The sequence below is a fragment of the Coturnix japonica genome, chromosome 15, assembly GCF_001577835.2.
Source record: "Coturnix japonica isolate 7356 chromosome 15, Coturnix japonica 2.1, whole genome shotgun sequence".
Classification (NCBI taxonomy): domain Eukaryota; kingdom Metazoa; phylum Chordata; class Aves; order Galliformes; family Phasianidae; genus Coturnix; species Coturnix japonica.
This window is the reverse complement of record NC_029530.1, coordinates 11,491,201-11,515,022: the sequence shown is the minus strand read 5'-3', so window position 1 is coordinate 11,515,022 and position 23,822 is coordinate 11,491,201. Positions and strand designations below refer to the sequence as shown.

At 48.4% G+C, this 23,822-nt stretch overlaps 1 protein-coding gene across 1 annotated transcript; it reads left to right on the top strand.

Moving 5' to 3' along the window:
• The first annotated feature begins 21,510 nt into the window (after positions 1-21,510).
• Positions 21,511-23,822, top strand: LOC107321104 (olfactory receptor 14C36-like). Its single transcript, XM_032447914.1, has 2 exons — positions 21,511-22,413; positions 23,787-23,822. Exons 1-2 carry the CDS (start codon positions 21,511-21,513, stop codon positions 23,820-23,822), a joined length of 939 nt encoding a protein of 312 aa, XP_032303805.1.

Sequence of the window (23,822 nt, the reverse complement as noted above, 5' to 3'; positions counted from 1 at the left end):
ATAGATTGCGATATTAGGGTCCTCCAGCCCCATATTGGGGACCACAGGCCCATATTGGGGTCATTTGGAATCCCCCAGCTCCATATTGAGGTCCTCCTGCCTCATAGCGAGTCCTCCAGCCCCATAGATTCCAATATTAGGTTCCTGCAGCCCCATAGCAAGGTCCTCCAGCCCCATAAATTCCCATATTAGGGTCCTCCAGCCCCATAGCGAGGTCCTCCAGCCCCATATTGGGGTCCTCCAGCCCCACTGATTCACTCCCTTGCCCCATATGTAGGTCCTCCAGCCCCATATGTAGGTCCTCCAGCCCCATATTTAGTTCCTCCAGCCCCATATTGGTGTCCCCAGCCCCATTTTGGGGTCTTCTAGACCCTTGTAGACCCATTTTGGGGTCCTCCAGCCCCATATTAAGGTCCTCCAGCCCCATAGTGAGGTCCTCCAGCCCCATTTTGGGGGTCTTCCAGACCCTTGTAGACCCATTTTGGGGTCCTCCAGCCCCATATGAAGGTCCTCCAGTCCCATAGATTGCCACTCTATGGTCCTCCAGCCCCATATTAAGGTCCTCCAGCCCCATAGATTCCCTCCCTCTGGTCCTCCAGCCCCACATTGGGGTCATTTGGGATCCCCCAGACCAAATATAGGCGTCTCTGAGGTCCTCCAGCCCCATATGAAGGTCCTCCAGCCCCATAGATTCCCACCCCCTGGTCCTCCACCCCCATATTAAGGTCCTCCACCCCCATATTAAGGTCCTCCAGCCCCATAGCGAGGTCCTCCAGCCCCATAGCGAGGTCCTCCAACCCCATAGATTCCCATATTAAGGTCCTCCAGCCCCATAGTGTGGTCCTCCTGCCCCATATTAAGCTCCTCCAACCCCAAAGATTCCCCCCCCGCCCCACATTAAGCTCCTCCAGCCCCATAGTTTCCCATATTAGTATTCTCCAGCCCCATAGATTCCCCCCCCTCACCCCACATTAAGCCCATCCAGCCCCATATTAAGGTCCTCCAGCCCCATAGATTCCCACCCTCTAGTCCTCCAGCCCCATATTGAGGTCCTCCAGCCCCACATTAACCCCCTCCAGCCCCATAGATTCCCATCTCAGCCCCATATTAAGGTCCTCCAGTCCCATAGATTCCCATATTAATCCCCTCCAGCTCCATAGATCCCCATATTAGGGTCCTCCAGCCCCATAGATTCCCCCTCCTGCCTTACATTAAGGTCCTCCAGCCCCATATTGAGGACCTCCAGCCCCACATTAAACCCCTCCAGCCCCATAGATCCCCGTATTAAGCCCCTCCAGCACTATAGCTCCCCATATGAAACCCCTCCAGCCCCATAGATTCCCACCCTCTGGTCCTCCAGCCCCATCGATCCCCCCTCTGCCCCACATTAAGCCCCTCCACCCGCACATGAAGCTCCTCCAGCCCCATAGATTCCTATATCAAGGTCCTCCAGCCCCATAGATCCCCTCGTGCCCCACACTGAACCCCTTTAGCCCCATATTCAGGTCCTCCAGCCCCATAGATTCCCATATTAAGCCCTTCCAGCCCCATATATCCCCCTGCCCCACACTGTGCCCCACAATGTTCCCCACAGCGCCGTGTCCATCTCGTTCCCGTTGCTAGATCAACTGGAGCCCCCCATAGATTCCCACCCCAGCCCCACATTAAGCCCCTCCAGCCCCATAGATTCCCATATTAGGATCCTCCAGCCCCATAGATTCCCACTCCAGCCCCATAGATCCCTCTGCCCCACACTGTGCCCCACACTGTTCCCCACAGCGCCGTGTCCATCTCGTTCCCATTGCTGGATCAACTGGAGCCCCCCACGTCCTGGTGGGACACAGAGGCCGACAAGTCCCTCCTCATCGGGGTCTTCAAACACAGTATTTTTGGGCTGAAAAACAGAGATTTTGGGTCATCTTGGTGTCTTTAAATATGATATGAAATATGGTGTGGATTTTGAGCAGAAAAACGGGATTTTGGTCTTAAAAACAGATTTGGGGGCTTTATTGGGGCCCAAAAGTGGGGTTTTTGGGGTCTACAAAGACCATATCTAATGGGGGGGGGGGGGACGGTGTTGTATTTTGGGCTTAAAAATGGCATTTTGGGGTCTTCTTTTGTGCTTCAAAAGGGGGTATATAATATGGGGGGGGCAGTGGATTTTGGGTCATTTTGGGTGGTTTTTGGGGGGTTTTTTGCAGGGTACGAGAGGTACAACATGATGAGGGCTGAGGTTGTATTTTGGGCTTAAAAACAGGGTTTTTGGGGCTTTTTTGTGCTTCAAAAGGGGTTATATATAGTATAGGGGGACAGTGGATTTTGGGCTTCAAAATGTGGATTTTTGGGTTTTTTTGGGCTTAAAAATGGGGTTTTGGGAGTCTTCAAACACCATATGTAATATGGGGGGGGTCTTATTTTGGGCTTAAAAACGGCATTTTTGGGTCTTTTTTGTGTTTCAAAAGGGGGTATTTAATAAGGGGGTGGGGGGGAAGCTGATTTTGGGCTTAAAAATATGGATTTTGGGTCATTTTTGGTGGTTTTGGGGGGTTTATTTGTAGGGTATGAGAGGTACAACACGATGAGGGCTGACCCCAGTCTGTGCTTCCTGGACAGGGTCGGGGGGCCCGACACAAAGGAGCTGGAGCAGAAGATGAACCTGGAGGGTAACGACGGGTATGTGGGGCCAGACCCATAAGCTGGGGCCCTAGACCCATAAGTGTGACCCGTAACTGCATCCCCAGCCCCATAAGTTTGACTCCAGCCCCATAAGTGCATCCCTAACCCCATTAGTGGGTCCCCAGACCCATAACTGCGTTCCTAAGTGGATCCCCAGCCCCATAAGTGTGACCCATAAATGAGTCTCCAGACCCATAAGTGGGAACACAGACCCGTAAGTGGGGATCCAGACCCATAAGTAAGGCCTAAGACCCCATAAGTGTGACCCATAATTGTGATCCCATAGAGGCAAATGGGGACCCCAGCCCTATAAGTGGGGGGCTGGACCCATAAGTGGGACCCATAAGTGGGGGGCCAGCCCCATAAGTGGGGCCACGGAGCCATAAGTGGGACCCATAAGTGGGGGGGCCAGACCCATAAGTGGGACCCATAAGTATTGGGGGGGCAGACCCATAAGTGGGGCCCCAGACCCATAAGTGGGACCCTAAAACCATTTGGGAGTGTCCCCAGCCCCATAAATGGGAACACAGACCCATAAGTGGGGCGTCGGACACATAAGTGGGGGGACAGACCCGTAAGTGGGAGATCAGACCCATAAGTGGGACCGGACCCATAAGTGGGGCCATAGACCCATAAGTGGGATGGGTCAGTGGTGGGGGGGGCTTATACCCATAAGTATGACCCATAAGTGGGGGACTGGACCCATAAGTGGGACCCATTAGTGGTGGGAGATCAAACCCATAAGTGGGACACATAAGATGGGGGGGGGATCGGACCCATAAGTGGGGGGCTGGACCCATAAGTGAGACCTGAGACCCATAAGTGGGACCCATAAGTGGGGTGACAGACCCGTAAGTTGGACCACAGACCCATAAGTGGGGACCCAGGCCTATATGTGGGGGGCTGGACCCATAAGTTGGGGGGCTGGACCCATAAGTGGGACCTAAAACCCCATAACTGTGTTCCTTAATGTGACCCCAGCCCCATAAGTGGGGCTTCAGATCCATAACTGCATCTCCAGCCCCATAAGTGTGACCCCAATCCCATAATTGTGAACACAGTCCCATATGTGTGACCCATTAGTGGGACCCCAGCTGCGCTCGTGCATCCGGTGCCATCCCGTGGCACCCAGTCTTTGTTACAAGCATTGGAACGAGGCACAGGCTCTGTCAGTCTCATCTCCGTGTTGTTGTACCTCAGCGGTGTCTCCCGGTAATAGGAGATGAGGTCGTAAAGGCTGTCAAATATTCGGTTATTAATGAGAAAGTACCTGTGGCTGCTGGCATCCTGCCACCATTGGATGCGACAATGCCGCACCTCTCCATTGCACCAGAAGGACAGAACATAGTCCCCAACAAATGTCTCACTCTCCCTAACAAGGAAGGAGCCATCGGGAGCCCTCATCACAGTGCAGTACGGCGTCATCAGCTGCTCAGCAATGTGCCGCCCACTGCGTCCTGCTCCCATCCTGCCATGGAACCATTCCTGGGTCAGATGCAGATTGATGTTGGCACTCATCTCCCTCTGCGCAGGTCGTCTCCCCTGTCTGTTCCAGGCTGGGACGTCATAGAGCGGGTTCCACGCGTAGTTTATGGGGGCATCCATGATTTGAAAATCTGCGGTCTGCTCCCTCTGCTCCTCTTCTATGATTTGGCTATCCGCTGTATGCTCTTCTGTATTCGTCATTTGGTCCTTGCTCATACGGGAACCCATGGTCTCTTGTCACTCACTCCAAGCCGCCTCAGGTTTGGCGGGTCTTGCCAATGGTCTTTATAGTATCTGCTCACACCTATGCCAGGCGCACAAGCTAGACGTCCCGTGATCATGCCAAGATGGTCTGTCTGGCAGGAATTGATACAGTCTTTTGGTTTTTCTCCCTCCTTGTCTGCAGAACTGTTTGCATCTCTGAAGATCTCCTGCTAGTCCAGGCAAGAATGTCTTCAATTTCTCCCAATAATATACACATTTAGGGAACTAGGGTAGGGGACTTGGAAGGACTTGTTGATGGCGCTTGGAAATCGTATTGAGGGGGAATTGTAGGGGGGGAGTTAGGAACAGTGGCAGCTTGTCACGGAGTTCCCTCTAGAGCTCACTCTGGGACAGTGAGAACAAACCCAGGGGAGCAGGAACAAAAGTGCCCCCCTTTCTCTAGCAGCACTGTACGGCATGGCACGGTGCGGTGCTGCGCGGCCCAGCCACATGCGCTTCGGGAGAGGGGAAGGGAAGGGAGATTGCGATTGGGTCTAACAAAAAATGAAGGAGGAAAAAGGTGATCTGAGAACGAACGGCAGTTTAATAACCTAATAACTCTAAACAAGAAGAAGAGAGTTTCAACAAAGAGAATACCAAGTCCCCAGTCTCACCGATGGAACTGTGGAAGGCGGGAAGCTACGACCACGTTGTCTCCTCGCAGGGAGCCTGGCCAGCAACCCCGTCCCCTTCCCCACTTCCCCTCCGGTGCCACTCCCCACATGCCCATTTAAGGCAGTCCACAGAAAAAAAACTTGTCCCCTTTATTCCCATTATTAGGCATGGTGTTCTGATGTGGAATACCAACACCAACCAAATTACAAAACCGTAACATTCCACCCCTTATTACACATCACTACATCATGCCTAACTTTTATCAACATATAAACAGAACAATAGTTAACATGCATTACATATGTACATACAGATATATATATATATACACACATGGAATCACAGGCTGCACTCCCCCAGCATCAGATTTCCCTGTGGCACACACTGAACATCCCCATCCTTCTGCATCACCCACCAGGTGCACCCAGGTCCCTGTGCAAAGACAGTTCCGCGGAGGGGCCTTCCCTTTCCAGAGGCTGGGAGGACCCAAACCGCTTTTCCCAGCATATTCTTTACATGCACCACAGGAACCTTGTCTCCCTCCACAGTATGCAGGGAGTTGGACTGTGTAGGGCCGTCTCGGTTGGCTGATCCTCGGGTGTTTACCAGCCAGGTGGCTTCTGCTAGATGTTTCTCCCAGTTCTTAAATGTTCCACCACCCATCGCTTTCAGCGTGGTTTTCAGCAAACCATTGTGGTGCTCGATCTTACCAGCGGCTGGTGTGTGATAGGGGATGTGGTAGATCCACTCGATGCCATGTTCTTTGGCCCAAGTGCTCACCAGTGAATTTTTGAAATGAGTCCCATTGTCTGATTCGATCCTCTCTGGGGTGCCATGTCGCCACGGGATTTGTGTCTCTAGGCCTAATATGGTGTTTCTGGCAGTGGCATGGGGCACCACATATGTCTCAAGCCACCAGGTGGTTACCTCCACCATGGTGAGTACATAATGCTTACCATTACGAGTCCTTGGCAGGGTGATGTAATCAATCTGCCATGCCTCCCCATATTTATACTTTTGCTATCACCCTTCCCCCCAGAGAGGTCTCATCCTCTTGGCCTGTTTGATCATGGCACCGGTGTCACAATCATGGATGATCTGCGCAATAGCGTCCATAGTTATGTCCACCCCTCGGTCTCTAGCCCACTTATGTGTTCCATCTCTGCCTTGATGGCCTGAGGTCTCGTGGGCCCACCGAGCTAGGAATAGCTCTCCCTTATTCTGCCAGTCAAGTCTATCTGGGCTACCTCAATTCTGGCAGCTCGATCTAACTGGTGGTTATTTTGTTGCTCTTCTGTCGCTCGACTCTTGGGCACGTGGGTATCTACATGACGCACCTTTAGGACTATATTCTTTATTCAGGCAGCAATGTTCTTCCATAGTTCAGCGGCTCAAACAGGTTTACCCTTCCGCTGCCAGTTGTTTTGCTCCCATTGCTGCAACCACCCCCACAAGGCATTGGCCACCATCCATGAGTCAGTATAGAGGTAAAGCACTGGCCATTTCTCCCGCTCAGCAATGTCTAGGGCCAGCTGGACAGCCTTTACCTCCGCAAATTGACTTGATTCTTCTCTTCCTTCTGCGGCCTCTGCAACTTGTCGTGTGGGGTTCCACATTGCAGCTTTCCATCTGCGATGTTTCCCAACAATGCGGCACAATCCATCAGTGAACAGGGCGAACTTCTTTTCGTTTTCCGGAAGTTCATTGTATGGTGGAGCCTCTTTGGTGTGTGACACCTCTTCTGCTGGTGGTGCTTCAAACTTTTTACCTTCGGGCCAGTCCATGATCACTTTTAGGATCCCTGGACGGCTGAGGTTCCCCATCAGGGCCCACTGTGTGATTAGTGCAACCCACTTACTCCATGTGGCATCTGTGGCATGGTGAGTGGAGGGAACCTGCCCTTTAAACATCCAATTCAGCACTGGAAGTCGAGGTGCCAGGAGAAGCTGCGTTTCGGTGCCAATTACCTCAGAGGCAGCCCGGACCCCTTCATATGCGGCTAAGATCTCCTTCTCAGTTGGAGTGTAGCCCTCTTCCGACCCCCTGTATGCTCTACTCCAGAATCCTAGGGGTCGGCCTCAGGTCTCATCTGAGGTTCTCTGCCACAGGCTCCAAGTGGGACCTTTCTCCCCAGCAGCAGTGTAAAGGATGTTCTTCACATTCTGTCCCATCCATACTGGCCCCAGGGCCACAGCACGGGCTATCTCTTGCTTGATTTGCTCAAAGGCCTGCTGCTGTTCAGGGCCCCACGCGAAGCTATTCTTCTTTCGGGTCACCTGATAGAGGGGGCTCACAATGAGGCTATAATTTGGGATGTGCATCCTCCAGAAGCCTACTACACCCAGGAAAGACATGCAGGCAGCCCCACTGTCCCAATACCGGAGTAGCCAAGTGACAAGGCGCTCACCTGGGAGTCGGGTAAACTCCCTTCTCGTACCTTCAATTTCAGTAATTTTCATAGGTTTACGAGTAGAGGAAGCAGTGACTTTTTCCTCATCATCACTATCCTCTCCGCGTCTGTTAGTCTTCTGAGTTGCTTTTCTCGGTGGTTTTGGGGAGGGTCCCTCGCCAGGATCTTCCTCTACTTCCTCCTTCCGTTCCATAAGTGAGGACACACGTTCCCATCTCTGGCCTTCATCGTCACTATCTTCTCCATGTCTGTTAGTCTTCTGAGTTGTCTTCCTTGGTGGTTTTGTGGAGGGTCCCTCCCCCGGATCTTCCTCTACTTCCTCCGTCCGTTGCAGACGTGAGGACACACGTTCCCATCTCTGGCCTTCCACTGGGGCGACTGACACTGATGCTGGTGCTTCCTGTGGTTGGCTGAGATTAACCTGGCGCCTTCCCCTTAGGGTTTGGATATCATTCTCGAGACTCTCTATCTTCTTCATAAGCCGTTCGTTCTGAGATCCCCCCGATCTTCGACCCTCACTCACCAGTTCTTTTAATCCCTCACTCAAAAGTTCTATTAATTTCCCAAGGTCCTTCTGGTGTTCAAGGGTGAGATTGCCTGATACCGGGGGTCCCGATGCTTCTGCCCCTTTTCCTAAGTCTCTCTGCACTATTCTTTGCAAGTCTCTCTGCACTTTATAGTAAACTACTACAATTAGAGAGACTAACAACACAGTATCCAATTTGACACCCCAGTCATACTTAAGGAATTCAGAGCATTCGTGAGCCAGTTAAAGCACAGTGATGTTCGTTAGTCTGGAAGGAAGCCAGGCAGGTATCCCTATCCCTGCCAGCCATCGGCTTAATAAATCTACCCCTACCCCCAACATCAGGAAGTCCTTAAGCCAGGACCACAGGAACCTAGGGACTATCAGTCCTACATACAGGGCTGCTGAAAAAGCCACCTAATTACTGCCCAAAATATTGCCCAGAGCATTGCCCGCATCCTCCACCGAAAATGCCACGGAGTTTTCTTTAGAGCTCACTCCGGGACAGTGGAAACAAACCTAGGTGAGCAGGAACAAAATTGGACTATGAAGGAACTGAACTATGGAAGGACATTGCTGCCCGAACAAAGAATATGGTTGTAAAGGTGTGTCACCTGGATGCACATTTGCCCAAAAGTCGGGCTACTGAAGCACAGCAAAACATGCAAAACATGCAACATGCAACAAAACATAAAGCTGCCAAAATTGAGGTGGCTCAAATTGACTTGGACTGGCAGAATAAGGGTGAATTATTTCTAGCTCGATGGGCTCATGAGACCTCAGGTCATCAAGGAAGAGACGCGACATATAAGTGGGCCAGAGACCGAGGGGTGGACTTAACCATGGACGCTATTGCGCAGATTATTAATGACTGTGAAACATGTGCTGTAATTAAACAAGCCAAAAGGATGAAACCTCTCTGGGAGGAAGGGCGATGGCAAAAGTATAAATATGGGGAGGAGTGGCAGGTTGATGATATCACCTTGCCACGATCTCGCAATGGTAAGCATTATGTACTCACTATGGTAGAGGCAACCACTGGGTGGCTCGAAACATACGCAGTACCCCATGCTACTGCTCGAAACACCATATTAGGTCTTGATAAACAAGTCCTATGGCGACATGGCACCCCAGAAAGAATTGAATCTGATAATGGGACACATTTCAAAAATTCCCTTATAAATACTTGGGCCAAAGATCATGGCATTGAGTGGATTTTTCATATTCCCTACCATGTACCAGCATCTGGTAAAACTGAATGATATAATGGGTTTGTTGAAAACTATGTTGAAAGCAATGGGTGGTGGAACATTTAAGCACTGGGAGAAGAATCTGGCAGAAGCCACTTGGTTGGTCAATACTAGAGGATCCGTCAGTCATGATGGTCCTAGCCAATCTAGCCCCCTATACACTATAGAAGGAGATAAGGTCCCTGTTGTACATGTAAAGAACATGTTGGGAAAAACTGTTTGGGTCCTTCCAGCTTCTGGAAAGGGCAAACCTATCCGTGGAACTGTCTTTGCCCAGGGACCTGGGTGCACTTGGTGGGTAATGCAGAAGGATGGGGATGTTCAATGTGTGCCACAAGGGAATTTGATGCTGGGGGAGTGCAGTCAATAATTTTATGTATTTATATATATATGTTTGCATGTGTAGTGTATTTTAGTTATTATAGTTGTACATTTAGTTATGTTACATGTAATTCTACTGTTTAGCTATCATAATTTTACATATGTGTATATATGTGTGTATATATTAACCATGATGTAATAATGTAGAATAAGGGGTGGAATGTCATGGTTTTGTAATTTTGTAATTTTGCTATCACTATTCCACAACATAACATCATGTAAAGCATGGATACTTCAATTGAATGTGCAGTCCACAGAAGAAGACTACATATCCCAGAGAACAACATGGTCAGTGATAAGTCACGGGACCAGGACGCTATATAATCTTGTTCCCAGGCTGGAGTGCCCTCCTTCTTCTCTCGAACTTCTCGGAGAGTGGGAAGCGTTCCAGCCATGTCACCTAGAGTTCACAGTAGGCCTCTCTGTTTTCGGGGACTCTCTCTCTCTGTTTCGTTCGATTTATTAGCCTCAATTATATTGTGTTATCTTGTATTCTGATATCATATTTAGTAAAATAAGTTTTTTCCTCCTTAGATTGCCGCTGTTTTTATCCCATTTCCCTTTTCCCCCTCCTTTCCGGGCCCCGGGGGGCCCTATGGGGTGGCTTCCCCTGTCACGGGCATAGGTAAATCTAAGTAACTTGTGACCCAATGCTGCCATGCCATGGGCAGGATGCCCTCCCTTTGCAGCTCAACCCAATGCTGCCATGCCATGTGCAGGGTGCCCTCCATCCAGCTGCAGCTCAACCCAATGCTGCCATGCCATGTGCAGGGTGCCCTCTGTATGGGAGATTGGTAATCACAGCCTGAACCACTGATTAATCAGCTGAGGCAAGTGTTGGGTCAGCTGCAAGAGCACAGGTGAGAGTAATGTAGCTGTGCTTCTGGAAGGGGTGGAGTTTGACTCCACCTCCTCTGAGACCTCATTTAATGGCTGACCCTCACTGAGGCAGCATCTGTTGGAGTTTGCTCATCAGTGAAGATCGCCCCAGCTTCTTCAGCAAAGGCATCACCACTGGTGAGTTCCTCTCTTGCTTATACCTTCTGTACATTTGTTACCATCCTTGTTAACATCCGTATAGTTACCACCTATACATTTGGTGAGCCAGCCAGTAGTCACTGACTCAGCACCTATAAATATAAGAGAAAAATATCTTTTGTCTTGAATATCTTTAGTTGGTTCAAGGGGGAGAAGACCACCCCCTTAGGAAAGATCCTCCCTGGACAAATCCCAGGGTTTGAGGCATCCCCATATTATCAACTGGCAACAATTATTGAACAATGGAACTCTTTACGAGTAACAAATAATATGGGCCCCTATCATCTAACTGCATATTTCCAGGGACTGCAAAAAGATATTTTGATTGCAAAAGAAAGACGAATGGCTGCATCTATGGCAGCCTGGACATTACTAAATGCCTTAAATCAGGCAGAGATAAAATCAAACAATATTGAACATGAAAATAAATTATTAAAGGCCCGCATTGAAAAACTGGAGGGCGAGATCAATCTGTTGACGGGGAAGAATCCATCATTTTTTTCATCCAACCCTCAAATTAGATATATTTCATTAAATGATGATCAGGATCCTGAAAGAACGGATCAAAATAAGATTACTAAATCTGTCCTAGAGGAGCCACCTAAGACGGACTTACTAGAAGTCCATCCAGTAGTAACTCGAAAAACAAAGAAAACTCAAGATCGACCAGCAGGGGTGCCCCCCGATCAATGGCCCCCTGCCGAATCTGTTTTACATGTAACAGCCTGTCCATACACACCCGCTGAACTCATGGACCTAGTGCAACAATTCAAGCAAAGGCTGAGGGAAAGTGTTCCAGCTTGGTTATTACAGTTATGGGATTCGGGGGCAGAAAGTGTACTGGTTAGTGGCCCCGAAGTATCCAAGCTGGCAACGATAACAGTCCATCCTGCCCTTAGGAAGAGATTGTATGCAGGGACCCAGTTCCCAGAGGAAAATCATTCAATCGTAGACTGGTTAATGGCTGCCTGCTGCATGGTGTGGCCAAATAAAATGGATATGCCAGTAAATATGGGGATGTTGTCTTCTATGGAAGACCTTCAAAACTATATATGAGAATTAGGCATTTGAGAGGCTATCTACGAAGATACATTTGATAGCCCTGATATGGTAAGATTCTCCGCAGGAATGAGGGACCTAATTTTACAACATGCTCCCTCACATATGTATGGAACACTGGTTTCCATACTTAATCCATTAGTATCCGCAGAGGCAGCAGTCCAACAAGCTGCCCAATCGGTAGCAGACCTTGGGGAAACTGAGCGCCTACGAACTAAGCACAATATCAGGGTGATTGAGTATGCCGAGGCTTTTCCAATAGTGTGAGCCAGAAGATCAGCCCCTCAAACCCCTCGGTAGGACCTGTTAGAGTGTCCCGAAAACGAATGTTCAATGATCTACTCCGGGCAGGCATTCAATTTTCAAAAACTGATGGTCAGCCTAATCACGTTCTCCTTCAGCTGTGGAAGCAGCTGAAGGATGAACAAAAATTTCAGAACAACCCCAAAAGACCAAGGATAAGACTTACAGAGCGGCGACCAACAACAACATGGAATTTAGAAGACTTTGTAGTTCCGAGTAGGAAAAAGAAGCCGCCTCAGGTGCCTCGGGTCACGATACCAGAGGCATCAGAGGTATAAGACTTGAACCTGGCTCAGTTCACTGTGTGACGAGGGACGGCAGTCCCCCTAGGGCCTCCAGACGGGACCGGAGACCCTATGTAGAGCTGACGATATACTAGTCCCGAAAGAATGTACACAAGGTTATGGCCCTAGTTGACACTGGGGCAGAGACATCTATAATATATAAAGACCCAAACAAATTTAAAGGTAATAGAGTGATGATTGGAGGTTTTGGGGGACAAACCATTCCGGTCACCCAAACCTGGGTAAAACTGGGGGTCGGGCGTCTTCCACCACGGGAGTACAAGGTATCCATTGCCCCAATTCCAGAGTATATATTAGGAATTGATATCCTGTGGGGTCTGGCTCTCCACACAAAAGTGGGAGAGTTCCAGCTGCAGCAGAGATGCATTAGTATCCGGGCAATCCAGACAATATTGAGAGGCCATGCAAAACATGAGCCTATTTGTTTGCCGAAGCCACGCCGGATTACTAATGTGAAACAGTACAGACTCCCGGGTGGGCAGGATGAAATAACAAAGACGGTGCAGGAATTAGAAAGAGTGGGTATTATAAGGCCTGCACATAGCCCATATAACTCCCCAATATGGCCAGTGCGAAAACCGGATGGAACATGGAGGATGACAGTAGACTATAGGGAATTGAATAAGGTCACGCTGCCCGTTCATGCGACTGTACCCAATATTGCCTCCCTAATGGACACATTAAGCAGGGAAATTAAAACATATCACTGTGTCCTAGATTTAGCGAATGCATTCTTCAGTATTCCAATCAGTGAAGAATCGCAAGATCAGTTTGCATTTACATGGGAAGGGAGGCAATGGACTTTCCAGGTCCTACCCCAAGGGTACGTACATTCGCCCACTTTTTGTCATAATTTAGTGGCACGTGATCTGGCTAAGTGGGAAAAGCCAAATAATGTCAATTTATATCATTATATTGATGACCTCCTGTTAACATCCGATTCGTTAGAGGCGGTGAGACAAGCAGCAGATTTGTTGATAGCTTACCTGCAGAAAAGAGGGTGGGCTATAAACCCACAGAAGGTGCAAGGTCCGGGGCTATCTGTAAAATTCCTGGGAGTAATTTGGTCCGGGAAAACCAAAGTACTACCCAGTGCGGTAGTAGATAAAGTCCAAGCGTTTCCAGTCCCTACAACATCAAAACAATTGCAAGAATGTTTGGGTATATTGGGGTATTGGCGCTCCTTTATACCTCATTTAGCTCAGCTATTAAGGCCATTATACAAGCTTACAAAGAAGGGTCAATCATGGAATTGGGGAAAGATAGAACAGGATGCTTTCCAACAGGCAAAACTGGCAGTTAAACAAGCTCAGGCGTTGGGTATATTTGATCCGACCCTCCCAGCTGAACTAGATGTTCATGTTACCCAGGATAGTTTTGTCTGGGGCCTGTGGCAATGCCAGAGTTCTGTTCGAACCCCCATTGGATTCTGGTCTCAGGTTTGGCACGGAGCAGAAGAAAGATACAGCATGATTGAGAAACAGTTATTGGCTGCCTATTCAGCGTTACAAGCGATAGAACCGATAACACAAACGGCAGAGGTCATAGTTAAAACTACATTACCAATCCAGGGGTGGGTAAGAGATTTGACTCACCTTCCTAAGACAGGGGTGGCCCAAGCACAAACAGTAGCACAATGGGTCACCTATCTAAGCCAGAGAAGCAGCCTGTCTTCATCTCCACTTAAAGAAGAATTACAGAAGATCCTAGGCCCAGTGACGTATCACAGTGATACACCAAAAGAACCGATGGTTGCTCCACCAGAGAAGAGTCCCGTTCAGGAAGGAAGATATCCTATTCCTGAAGATGCCTGGTATACGGATGGGTCCAGCAGAGGCAACCCGAGCAAGTGGCGAGCAATAGCATACCATCCCTCTACTGAGACCATCTGGTTTGATGAGGGGGATGGTCAAAGCAGCCAATGGGCAGAATTGCGAGCCGTGTGGATGGTTATAACTAAAGAACCTGGTGACGGCGTCCTGAACATCTGTACAGATAGTTGGGCTGTGTACCGGGGACTTACTCTGTGGATTACACAGTGGGCTACCCAGGAATGGACTATCCACACCTGACCGATTTGGGGTGAAGACATGTGGGTAGACATTTGGAATACAGTCAAACACAGGATGGTACGTGTCTACCATGTCTCTGGTCATCAACCCCTGCAGTCACCAGGAAACGATGAAGCTGACACACTGGCCCAAATCCGATGGATTGAGAATTCACAGTCTGAAAATGTTGCCCGTTGGTTACATCAGAAGCTACGGCATGTTGGACAGAAGATAATGTGGGCAGCCGCTAAAGCATGCGGGCTGCCTGTACAACTATCTGATATCATCCAAGCATGTCAGGATTGCGACGCTTGCTCAAAGATGAGACCAAGACCATTGCCCAAAACAACATCCCACATTGCTAGAGGATACAGTCTTCTCCAAAGATGGCAGGTTGATTACATTGGGCCCCTCCCTCGATCTGAGGGGGCGAGATATGCCCTGACCTGCGTTGTCACCGTAAGAGGACTGCTGCAAGCCTATCCAGTGCCAAAAGCAAATCAGGCGTATACCATCAAGGCACTTACTAAATTGATGTCTACCTATGGGACACCTCAAGTTATTGAGAGTGACCAAGAGACTCATTTTACTGGTGCAATGATACAGCGCTGGGCAGAAGAAAATAACATTGAATGGCGATTCCACCTACCATATAATCCAACAGGGGCAGGCCTTACTGTATGTTACAATGGTATCCTCAAGACTGCCCTGAAGACAGACTCTCAGTCCCTGCAGGGGTGGATGAAAATATTATATGAAACCCTGCGGGACCTGAATGAAAGACCTCGGGATGGCAGACCCAGTGCCCTGAAAATGTTACAAACTATATGGGCCTCCCCTCTTAGGATCCAAATTACAGGCACCGATAATAAGGTAAAACCGCAGGTTGGTACTGAAAATAATCTTCTGCTCCCTGCCCCTGAGAATTTAGAACCGGGAATCCATAAGATAAATTGGCCCTGGAAGGTGCAGGTAGGACCCAAGTGGTGTGGCCTACTTGCACCTTGGGGGAGATTATTGGAGGTGGGAGGTTCAGTCACCCCCTCGGTGATAGGTACGTGGCCTACTGACATCGTGGTCAATACTCCGGTCTTTATTGCTAAAGGGACACCTATCATGTCCCTATGGCAGATCAAGACTCTTCCTCTGGTGCCAAATATAGTTATATAGCCGCAGATATCTGGCTAGAGCGTATGGTATCGGAGGCCGGGACACAATACAGTACAAGCAGAAGTATTGACCCAAGATAAGAATACGGCCTGTATCTTGCCCTGGAGGGCGGATCTTCCTCTCCAGGTACCTTTGAAGCATTTGTATTATTCTCCTTAAGATTCTAAGCCTCTAGGACCATCAGAGAACGATTCCTTTGGACTGATGAAATGCAGATGGACTTGCACCTTAAGATGGTGTTTCTGTTGGGTTTGGGGTAGGGTTGGTTTTAGGTTTGGGGTTTAGGGTTTGTGTCTGTGTGTGGTTTGGGTTTGGGGTGGGGTTGGTTTTAGGTTTGGGTGTGTGTCTATGTTGGGTTTGGGTTCTTTAGGGTTTGTTCTAGGTTTGGGATTTGGGTTTGTGTCTCTGATGGGTTTGGTTTCTTTTGGGTTGGTTTTAGGTTTGTGTTTTGGGTTTGTGTCTATGTTAGGATTGGGTACTTTAGGGTTGGTTTTATGTTTGGGGTTTGGGTTTGTGTCTATGTTGGGTTAGGATTTGGAGCAGGTTTGGTTTTATGTTTGTTGTTTAGGTTTGTGTCTATGTTCGGTTTGGGGTAGGTTGGTTTTAGGTTTGAGGTTTGGGTTTGTGTCTCAACTGGGTTTGGGTTTTGTCTTGGTTTGGTTTTAGGTTTGGGGTTTGGGTTTGTGTCTCTGTTGGGTTTGGGTTTGTGTCTGTGTTGTTTTGGTTTTGGGGTAGTGTTGGTTTTAGGATTTGGGGTTTAGGGTTTGTGTCTCTGTTGGGTCTGGGTTCTTTAGAGTTGGTTTTAGGTTTGAAGTTTGTGTTTGTGTCTATGTTGGGTTTGGGTTCTTTAGGGTTGGTTCTAGTGTTGGGGTTTTGGTTTGTGTCTATGTTGGTTTGGGTTTGGGTTAGGGTTGGTTTTATGTTTGGGGTTTGGTTTTGTGTTTATGTTGGGTTTGGGTTCTTTAAAGTTGGTTTTATGTTTGGGGTTGCGTTGGTTTTAGGTTTGGTGTTTGTGTTTTTGTCTATGTTGTTTTGGGTTTGGGGTTGGGTTAGTTTTAGTTTTGGGGTATAGGGTGTGCTTCTCTGATGGGTTTGGGTTTCAGGTAGAGTTGGTTTTAGGTTTGGGGTTTGGGTTTGTGTCTATGTTCGTTTGGGTTCTTTAGGGTTGGTTTTAGGTTTGGGGTTTGGGTTTGTGTCTATGTTGGGTTTGGGTTCTTTAGGGTTGGTTTTAGGTTTGGGGTTTGGGTTTGTGTCTATGTTGGGTTTGGGGTAGGGTTGGTTTTAGGTTTGGGGTTTGGGTTTGTGTCTATGTTGAGTTTGGTTTCTTTAGGGTTAGATTTGGGTTTGGGGTTTGAGTTTGTGCCTCTTTTGGGTTTCGGTTCTTTACAGTTTGTTTTAGGTTTGGGGTTTGGATATGTGTTTCTGTTCGGTTTGGTTTCTTTAGGGTTGGTTTTAGGTTTGGGGTTTGGATTTGTGTTTATGTTGGGTTTGGGTTAGGCTTCGGCAATGAATTAGGGTTAGGGTTTGGTGTGGGGTTTGGGATAGTGTTTTGGTCAGGTTTAGGGTTGTGAATCACGAGAGCAGCTGTTCTACATTTTGAGAACAGCCTCTTGCACAACTTAAGCAGATACAGCTTGGGGGACAAGGGGCTGGTGTGAATGTCAGCTAAGGAACAGAACTGGGAGTGGGTCACAGAGTTTGCTTTCAAGGGAAGATTAGAAAGTAGAATAGATGTGCTGCTGTTGAAGATAAGATGGCAGAACAGATGCCTCAGGTGGATGTAACATCAGCGGGAACCAGCCTGGGCAGCCCCCTTTAAAGGGTTGGGCATTTACAGCAAGAATGGCTATTAGCATTCATCCCACCACCACCAGAGATGTTAATTAATGCTTGGAATTTCTGCCCATGTCCTTGGAATGAATGACCACAGATAGGCTATGCCTATCAATGGAATGAATGACCACAAATAGGCTATGCCTATCTATGGGTATTCGCTTTTTCTCTGGGTGTGTGGGTTGGTGCAGCGATCCCCATGCACCCAGCGCCGCAATAAAGGGAACAGAATCTATTGGCGTGTCACATTCCTGTGTTGGCTTTCTCAGCTTCACCGTGGCCATGGCTTTAGGGTCATTTGGGGGCACTTATGGGGTCATTTTTGGGTCATTTAGGGACTTCTGGGGTCATCTGGGCAAATTTGGGGTCACAGATCTTCTTCCAAAGCCCCTTATTTTAAAGGAGATGTCATGATCCAAAGAGAGGAGTTGCTGAGCTTCTTTTACCTCAACTGGCTATCTGTATAGGAAGAAACAATAATTAACGTGTGTTACATATACACACACCTATATGCATATATATTCATGGAATCACTGACGGCACTCCCCCAGCATCAAATTCCCTTGTGGTACACACTGGACGTCCCTGTGTTTCTCCAGCACACACCGAGTGCACCCAGCTCCTTGGGTGAAAGCAGTTCCATGGAGAGATTTGCCCTTTCCAGAGTCTGGAAAGACCCAAACTGCTTTTCCCAACATTTTCTTTACATGCACTGCAGGGACCTCATCTCCCTCTGCAGTATGCAGGGGGCTGGATTGGGTTGGACCACCACAAGTGACAGATCCTCTAGTACTGACCAACCAAGTGGCTTCTGACCAATGCTTCTCCCAGTGCTTCAATGTTCCACCACCCATTGTTTTCAACATAGCTTTCAACAACCCATTGTATCATTCAACTTTACCAAAGGCTGGTGCATGGTAGGGTATACGATAAACCCACTCAATGCCATAATTTTTGGCCCAAGTTTTTATAAGGGAATGTTTGAAAGAAGACCCATTATCAGACTCAGTTCTTTCTGGGGTGCAATGTCTTGTTTCTTGTTTCTCAAGACCCAATATGGTGTTTTGGGCGGTAGCATGGGGTACTGCGTATGTTTCAAGGGCATATTTCTTTTCATTTTCTAGTAGTTCACTGAATGGTGGGGCCTCTTTAGCATGTGACACCGCTTCTGCTGGTGATATTCCAAATTTTTTACCTTCAGGCCAGTCCATGATCACCTCTAATATTCTCTGAGATCAGTGCAAAGCAGGTGGATGACACTTGGTAGCAATTTCATATGAAATGTTCTCCTCAGGAAACCCACTTGGTTCGTTTGATGACATCTAAAAAGAAATACTCAGGCTTTTGTAACAGTCAAACTCTGAGCAAGTGAAATGTAATGAGGTCTGAGTTCTCCGGCTGCTCAACCAACAGCCTCCCCTGCAGAGATCTCCCCATCATGGCATCATTTATGTTAGAAGTGACCTCTCAGGCCATCCAACTTTTAAGTCAGATAAGATCTGCTTCAAATGCAGTGCCCCCTCTTCTATTACCTGGGCCATAAGGTCAGAGGTGGATGTAGGAGATGTGGCTGTAGAGGTTGTGACATGTGGAATCAAACTCTATATCCAGAATTAGGTTATAAAGCAGGTACGTGTTTATTCAGCACTGGGCACATGGGGATCAATCCTCCTATCATGCGCATCAGTGGACAGAAGTGTTAGAAAGTTACAGAGCAAGCGTATACATATTTAACAGATTTCCAAGATATCATTATCACATTCATTGTTTTTCTGGGAACTCATTTACATGCTGTCCCTCCTACTGACACGTGCGCAGTCCACAGTGGGGGTCTCACTCTGGTGGTCGTTGGGATGAAGTCAGGTTGCTTTCCTCAGGTTGCTTTGACCCAGCTCCTCCACTCAATCAGTCAAAACCAGTTTCTTTGGCTACCTTTCCTTTATTTATACCCAGCTGTATTGTCTTAACTATAGACTCAGCTGTATTGTAACTATAGGAATGTTGACGTGTCCCACTGGTCCTTTTCTTCTGACATTCCCCAAAGCCTAGGATACTTAATCTTCAAGAAAGGCCCCTATTAACCTGATTCCTACTTTTATACGGATTATGGGACAAAGAAATAAAGTAGATGTCACTGTGGGAGTCTACTATAAGCTGCTCAGCCTGGACAACGATACCAATTATTCTTAATTCTTTAAAGGAGTATCTCAAGAAGACCCTCACTTGCCCTAACATTTCACCAGCTTCCTAGAAATTGACATGGTGTAGCACACAGACAGTGGGCTCCGTGGTTTTCATGGCCAACTGAGTGTATATGAAAAACTACAAAATGAGAAGTTATTCAAGGAGTGTCTGGTGTAACTTACTACCCTTCATCAACAGTAGCAGTAGAAAGCGTGAAGGTCTGACATTAACAAACTTCTCTTCGTACTTTGCCAACTGAGAAGAGAGAATAGCCAACAACATCACAGTCAAACCAGGTGTGATTGCCAGGCTACCATCTCTTGGTGCTGTGCTCATCATCTTGAACTGAAGTTTATAGCCCACTTCCCCATAGTAGTGGTGCTAAGCAAAAAGATGAAGGCCTGCCTGTAATCACAGCCTCCAGTTATCTGCTCTAATATGGCTGTAGGGAGGCTTTGTTGGTAATGGTTCCACAGGGACCAATTGCAGCTCCAACACTCTCGAACATTTCTGAACAACATTTTGACTGCACCTCCATCATTTGCTTACAGCAGTCTTCTCTCGGCCCCCAAAGTTCACGTACACCACATACGCTGTGGGTCTCATTACTGTGCAGAAAGACCTAACGAGCCATTTCCCTCAAGTCTTCAAGACCTGAACTGCTCCTTAGGGAGGTCTCAGTGTTGCAGATTGAGGTTTCAAAGACTGCTATCCAAAAAAGGAGATGTCCTCTTTAAGGGTATTTTGTCTTACAGTAGTCACCAAGATGTCACCGAGCGCAGCACAACCCGTGTGACACAGATGGCAGCTCTGTCAGGGAGAGGGAGGTACAGCCAGCATGGGGGTAGCATTGGGGATCCAAGAGGGAAATGTACTCAGTGAGAGCTGATAACTGGAGAGTGACTGCAACAGGCAAAGATGGGAATGAATGGTGATGGAGGTGAAAGAAGGCCGTGCAAGAGGAGGGATGCAAGTGGGCAGTTGCTTGTGGCCAGATATGTGGTCAGTGCTGGTCCAGCTGGGTGTGTGGGAGGCATGGGAGGGAGCTGAGTCTCCTCCAGGAGCCAGGACTACAACCTCAGGATAAGATGGATTCAGCTGAATCCCTTCCCTATGGAAGTGTAAAGGTGTCCTGCAGAGCCAAAATCCCTGCATCCCAGGGCACTGTGCCTGGGCAGGGACTCAGCCGCCAGCCAGGCTCAGCACTCAGCCTGCCCGAGGAGCTGAACAGGTATCTGTAGGGAGACGTGGGGGGGGAAGGAGCCCCCCAGCAGCACTGGGGCCTTTTGCTGCTCGGGGTGCTGCATGAGGCTGGAGGCTCACAGCTGCACTGCGTACTTGGGCAGGTTTGAACTGCCTCCTCTGCAGCCAGAGCTCCAGCAGAGCAGGGCTGCATCTCTCCAGGCGTGAGCTCATTTCCTTCTGCAGCACACGGTCTGAGAGCGGCTGCTCAGGGCTGTGGACAACACACTCTGTGCGGCTGGAAAACTTGCTGAATTTCTTTTAATGAGACTCCATCATTAGGACACTTGTCTCTCTCTCAGAGAGATGTCCTTCCAAGCTGCGAGCTGCCCTGTAGGATGCAAATCTTTGCCTTAGCATCTCTCTGTTACCTGAAAGCCCAGGGAGATGATGTGGTGAGATGCTAAGAGGCATGTCACATTCTACAAGTAAATCTGAGCACTCCTGCCACTTTACAGTGTACCCACCTGGGTGGCTCAGGATCACCTTCTCCAGAGCCCACGGGCAGAGGTCTCTCCTCTTCCATCCACATTCCAACTCATGACAACAATCTTAGGCTGTGGATCTGAACCAATATTACCCTCAGAGGAAGAGAACGGATAGGATCATACGGCAGGAGGAAGGTCACTAAGAAACAGTACAGGTTTGTGCCAAGAGAACTCTCACCTAACTTGCCTTTCTTTCTCCTGGAGTGATTCCTCATGTCCAGGATCAGTAGATGCCCAACAGCAGCTCCATCAGCGAGTTCCTCCTGCTGCCGTTGGCAGACACGCAGCAGCTGCAACTCCTGAACTTCTGGCTCTTCCTGGGCATCTACCTGGCTGCCCTCCTCAGCAACGGCCTCATCAGCACAGCCGTAGCCTGCGACCACCACCTGCACACTCCCATGTACTTCTTCCTCCTCAACCTGGCCCTCCTCGACCTGGGCTGCATCTCCACCACCCTCCCCAAAGCCATGGCCAACACCCTCTGGGACACCAGGGCCATCTCCTACTCCGGGTGTGCTGCACAGGTCTTTTTCATTTTCTTCTTCCTCTCAGCAGAGTATTCCCTTCTCACCATCATGTCCTATGACCGCTACATTGCCATCTGCAAGCCCCTTCACTACAGGACCTTGATGAACAGCAGAACTTGTGCCACCATGGCAGCAGCTGCCTGGGGCACTGGTGTTCTCAATTCCCTGCTGCACACTGCCAGTACGTTTTCACTGCCTCTCTGCCAAGGCAATGTTGTCAACCAGTTTTTCTGTGAAATCCCCCAGATCCTCAAGCTCTCCTGCTCAGCCTCCTACCTCAGGGAAGTTGCGCTTATCATTTTTATTGTCTGTTTAGTCCTTGGGTGCTTTGTTTTCATAGTTGTGTCCTATGTACAGATCATCCTTGCCGTGATGAGGATGCCTTCTGAGCATGGACGGCACAAAGCCTTCTCCACGTGCCTCCCTCACCTGGTTGTGGTTTCCCTAATACTCAGTACTGCCTTTTTTGCCCACCTGAAGCCCCCCTCCATCTCCTCCCCCTCTATGGACCTGATGGTGGCAGTTCTGTACTCCGTGGTACCTCCAGCAGTGAACCCCCTCATCTACAGCATGAGAAACCAGGAAGTCAAGGATGCAGTGAAAAAAGTGATGATCAAATGTGTTTCAAAAACACTGAGCTGCCTATCTTTTGGAATTCATGGTATGTAATGCAGGTTTTACTGATGCATGCTCGTGTTGTTTTGTTTTGTTCAGTTTTTATAACTGAAATGTATTAAATCTCATTATTATTTTTTTTAATATTGTAATGTTTTTCACTAAAATATCATTACACATACCAATTCTTCTTCAGCTTGTAACTTTGTAGTGTAGCGCAGACGCACTGTACATAATGAACTGGACTCTCTGTGAACCTTAACAGAATAAAGGATGTGCAGTCACTCTGTCTTTCCTCCTTCTTGTGAGACATTTCTAAAGCTGTTGGGGTTGGATGTTCTCAGAAACACACAGTCCAGCAGGAAGCCCATGGCTGATTGTCAAACTGTGAGCTGACTTCAGCTTGCAACAGTTGACTGGCCATCCCTGGGCTCCTGGCTGGGGTCTGTGCTTTCAGGCTCACATCTGTCAGTGCCTCTGAGAAGCCAGCAGCAGCAGCCGGTTTGCACGATGGTTGTCAGGTTCCCACTTCCTCATTCCCTGTGAGACCCTGCACTAGACAAATTCTTAGATATGAGTTATAAGGTCAGAAGTTACCAAGCTTCCTTCAGGGATTCTTCCATTTTGTACAAAGAGGTGGTCGCTGCCTCCAGGATGGTCTGTGGCAGAGGAATCCTGCACAAAGGTCTGATAAAAGTTACCCAGCACCTACAGGAGCCATTCTGGAGCATAGGCTGTTAGGCAGAAAGCTGCCCCTAATGAGATGACTGATATGAGGAGGTCAGGAAAAGGAAACTCTTCCAGCTGGCTGCTCCCCGGGCAATTTCCAAAGTAAACATTCAAGTGTTGTTCTCAGAGCTGACCTACAGCAGCTCTCCTGTTTATGGCAAATGCCCCCTGAAAGCTGTGACCAGCTGGCTGTTCTGTCAGATGAAGCACTTCAAATTGGCATATCGTGTTTCCTTTTAGAATCCTTGAGTTGTTTGTAGTTCTAAGACATTTATCAGCACTCTATTATTTCTTCTCTTTCTTCTGGATACATCGACTCATTCTCTTTGAAGCCATGACTGGCTGCTGAATCACCACAGGAACAAAACCCATAGGCCACCTTTGATCTGCTGAAGCTCAGGCACACAGCCCAGTGACTTCAGAACCTATTCAGGTACCTCCAGCCGATTTTCACCCCCAGCCTTGGATTTCCTGCCTGCATGACCTAATGGCAAACTGTCCTCGAGGACAGAAGCAGCACTACTGCCATCGGAGTTATGAGATACAAATATCTGGATCTAGCATGGAGACTTCTGCTCATGGCTATGTAAACAGAGCAGAAAATACATGACACATCTCCGGATGAGACTTAAGAGGTCTTGTCCCACCTAAATGATTCCATGATTCAGTAG

Excerpts from the sequence above, each read along its gene's own strand:
- LOC107321104 (XM_032447914.1), top strand. The coding sequence starts at position 21,511 with ATGCCCAACAGCAGCTCCATCAGCGAGTTCCTCCTGCTGCCGTTGGCA. Across the intron at positions 22,414-23,786 it reads TCAAGGATGCAGTGAAAAAA|GTCTTGTCCCACCTAAATGA; the intron begins GTGATGATCAAA and ends GAGACTTAAGAG.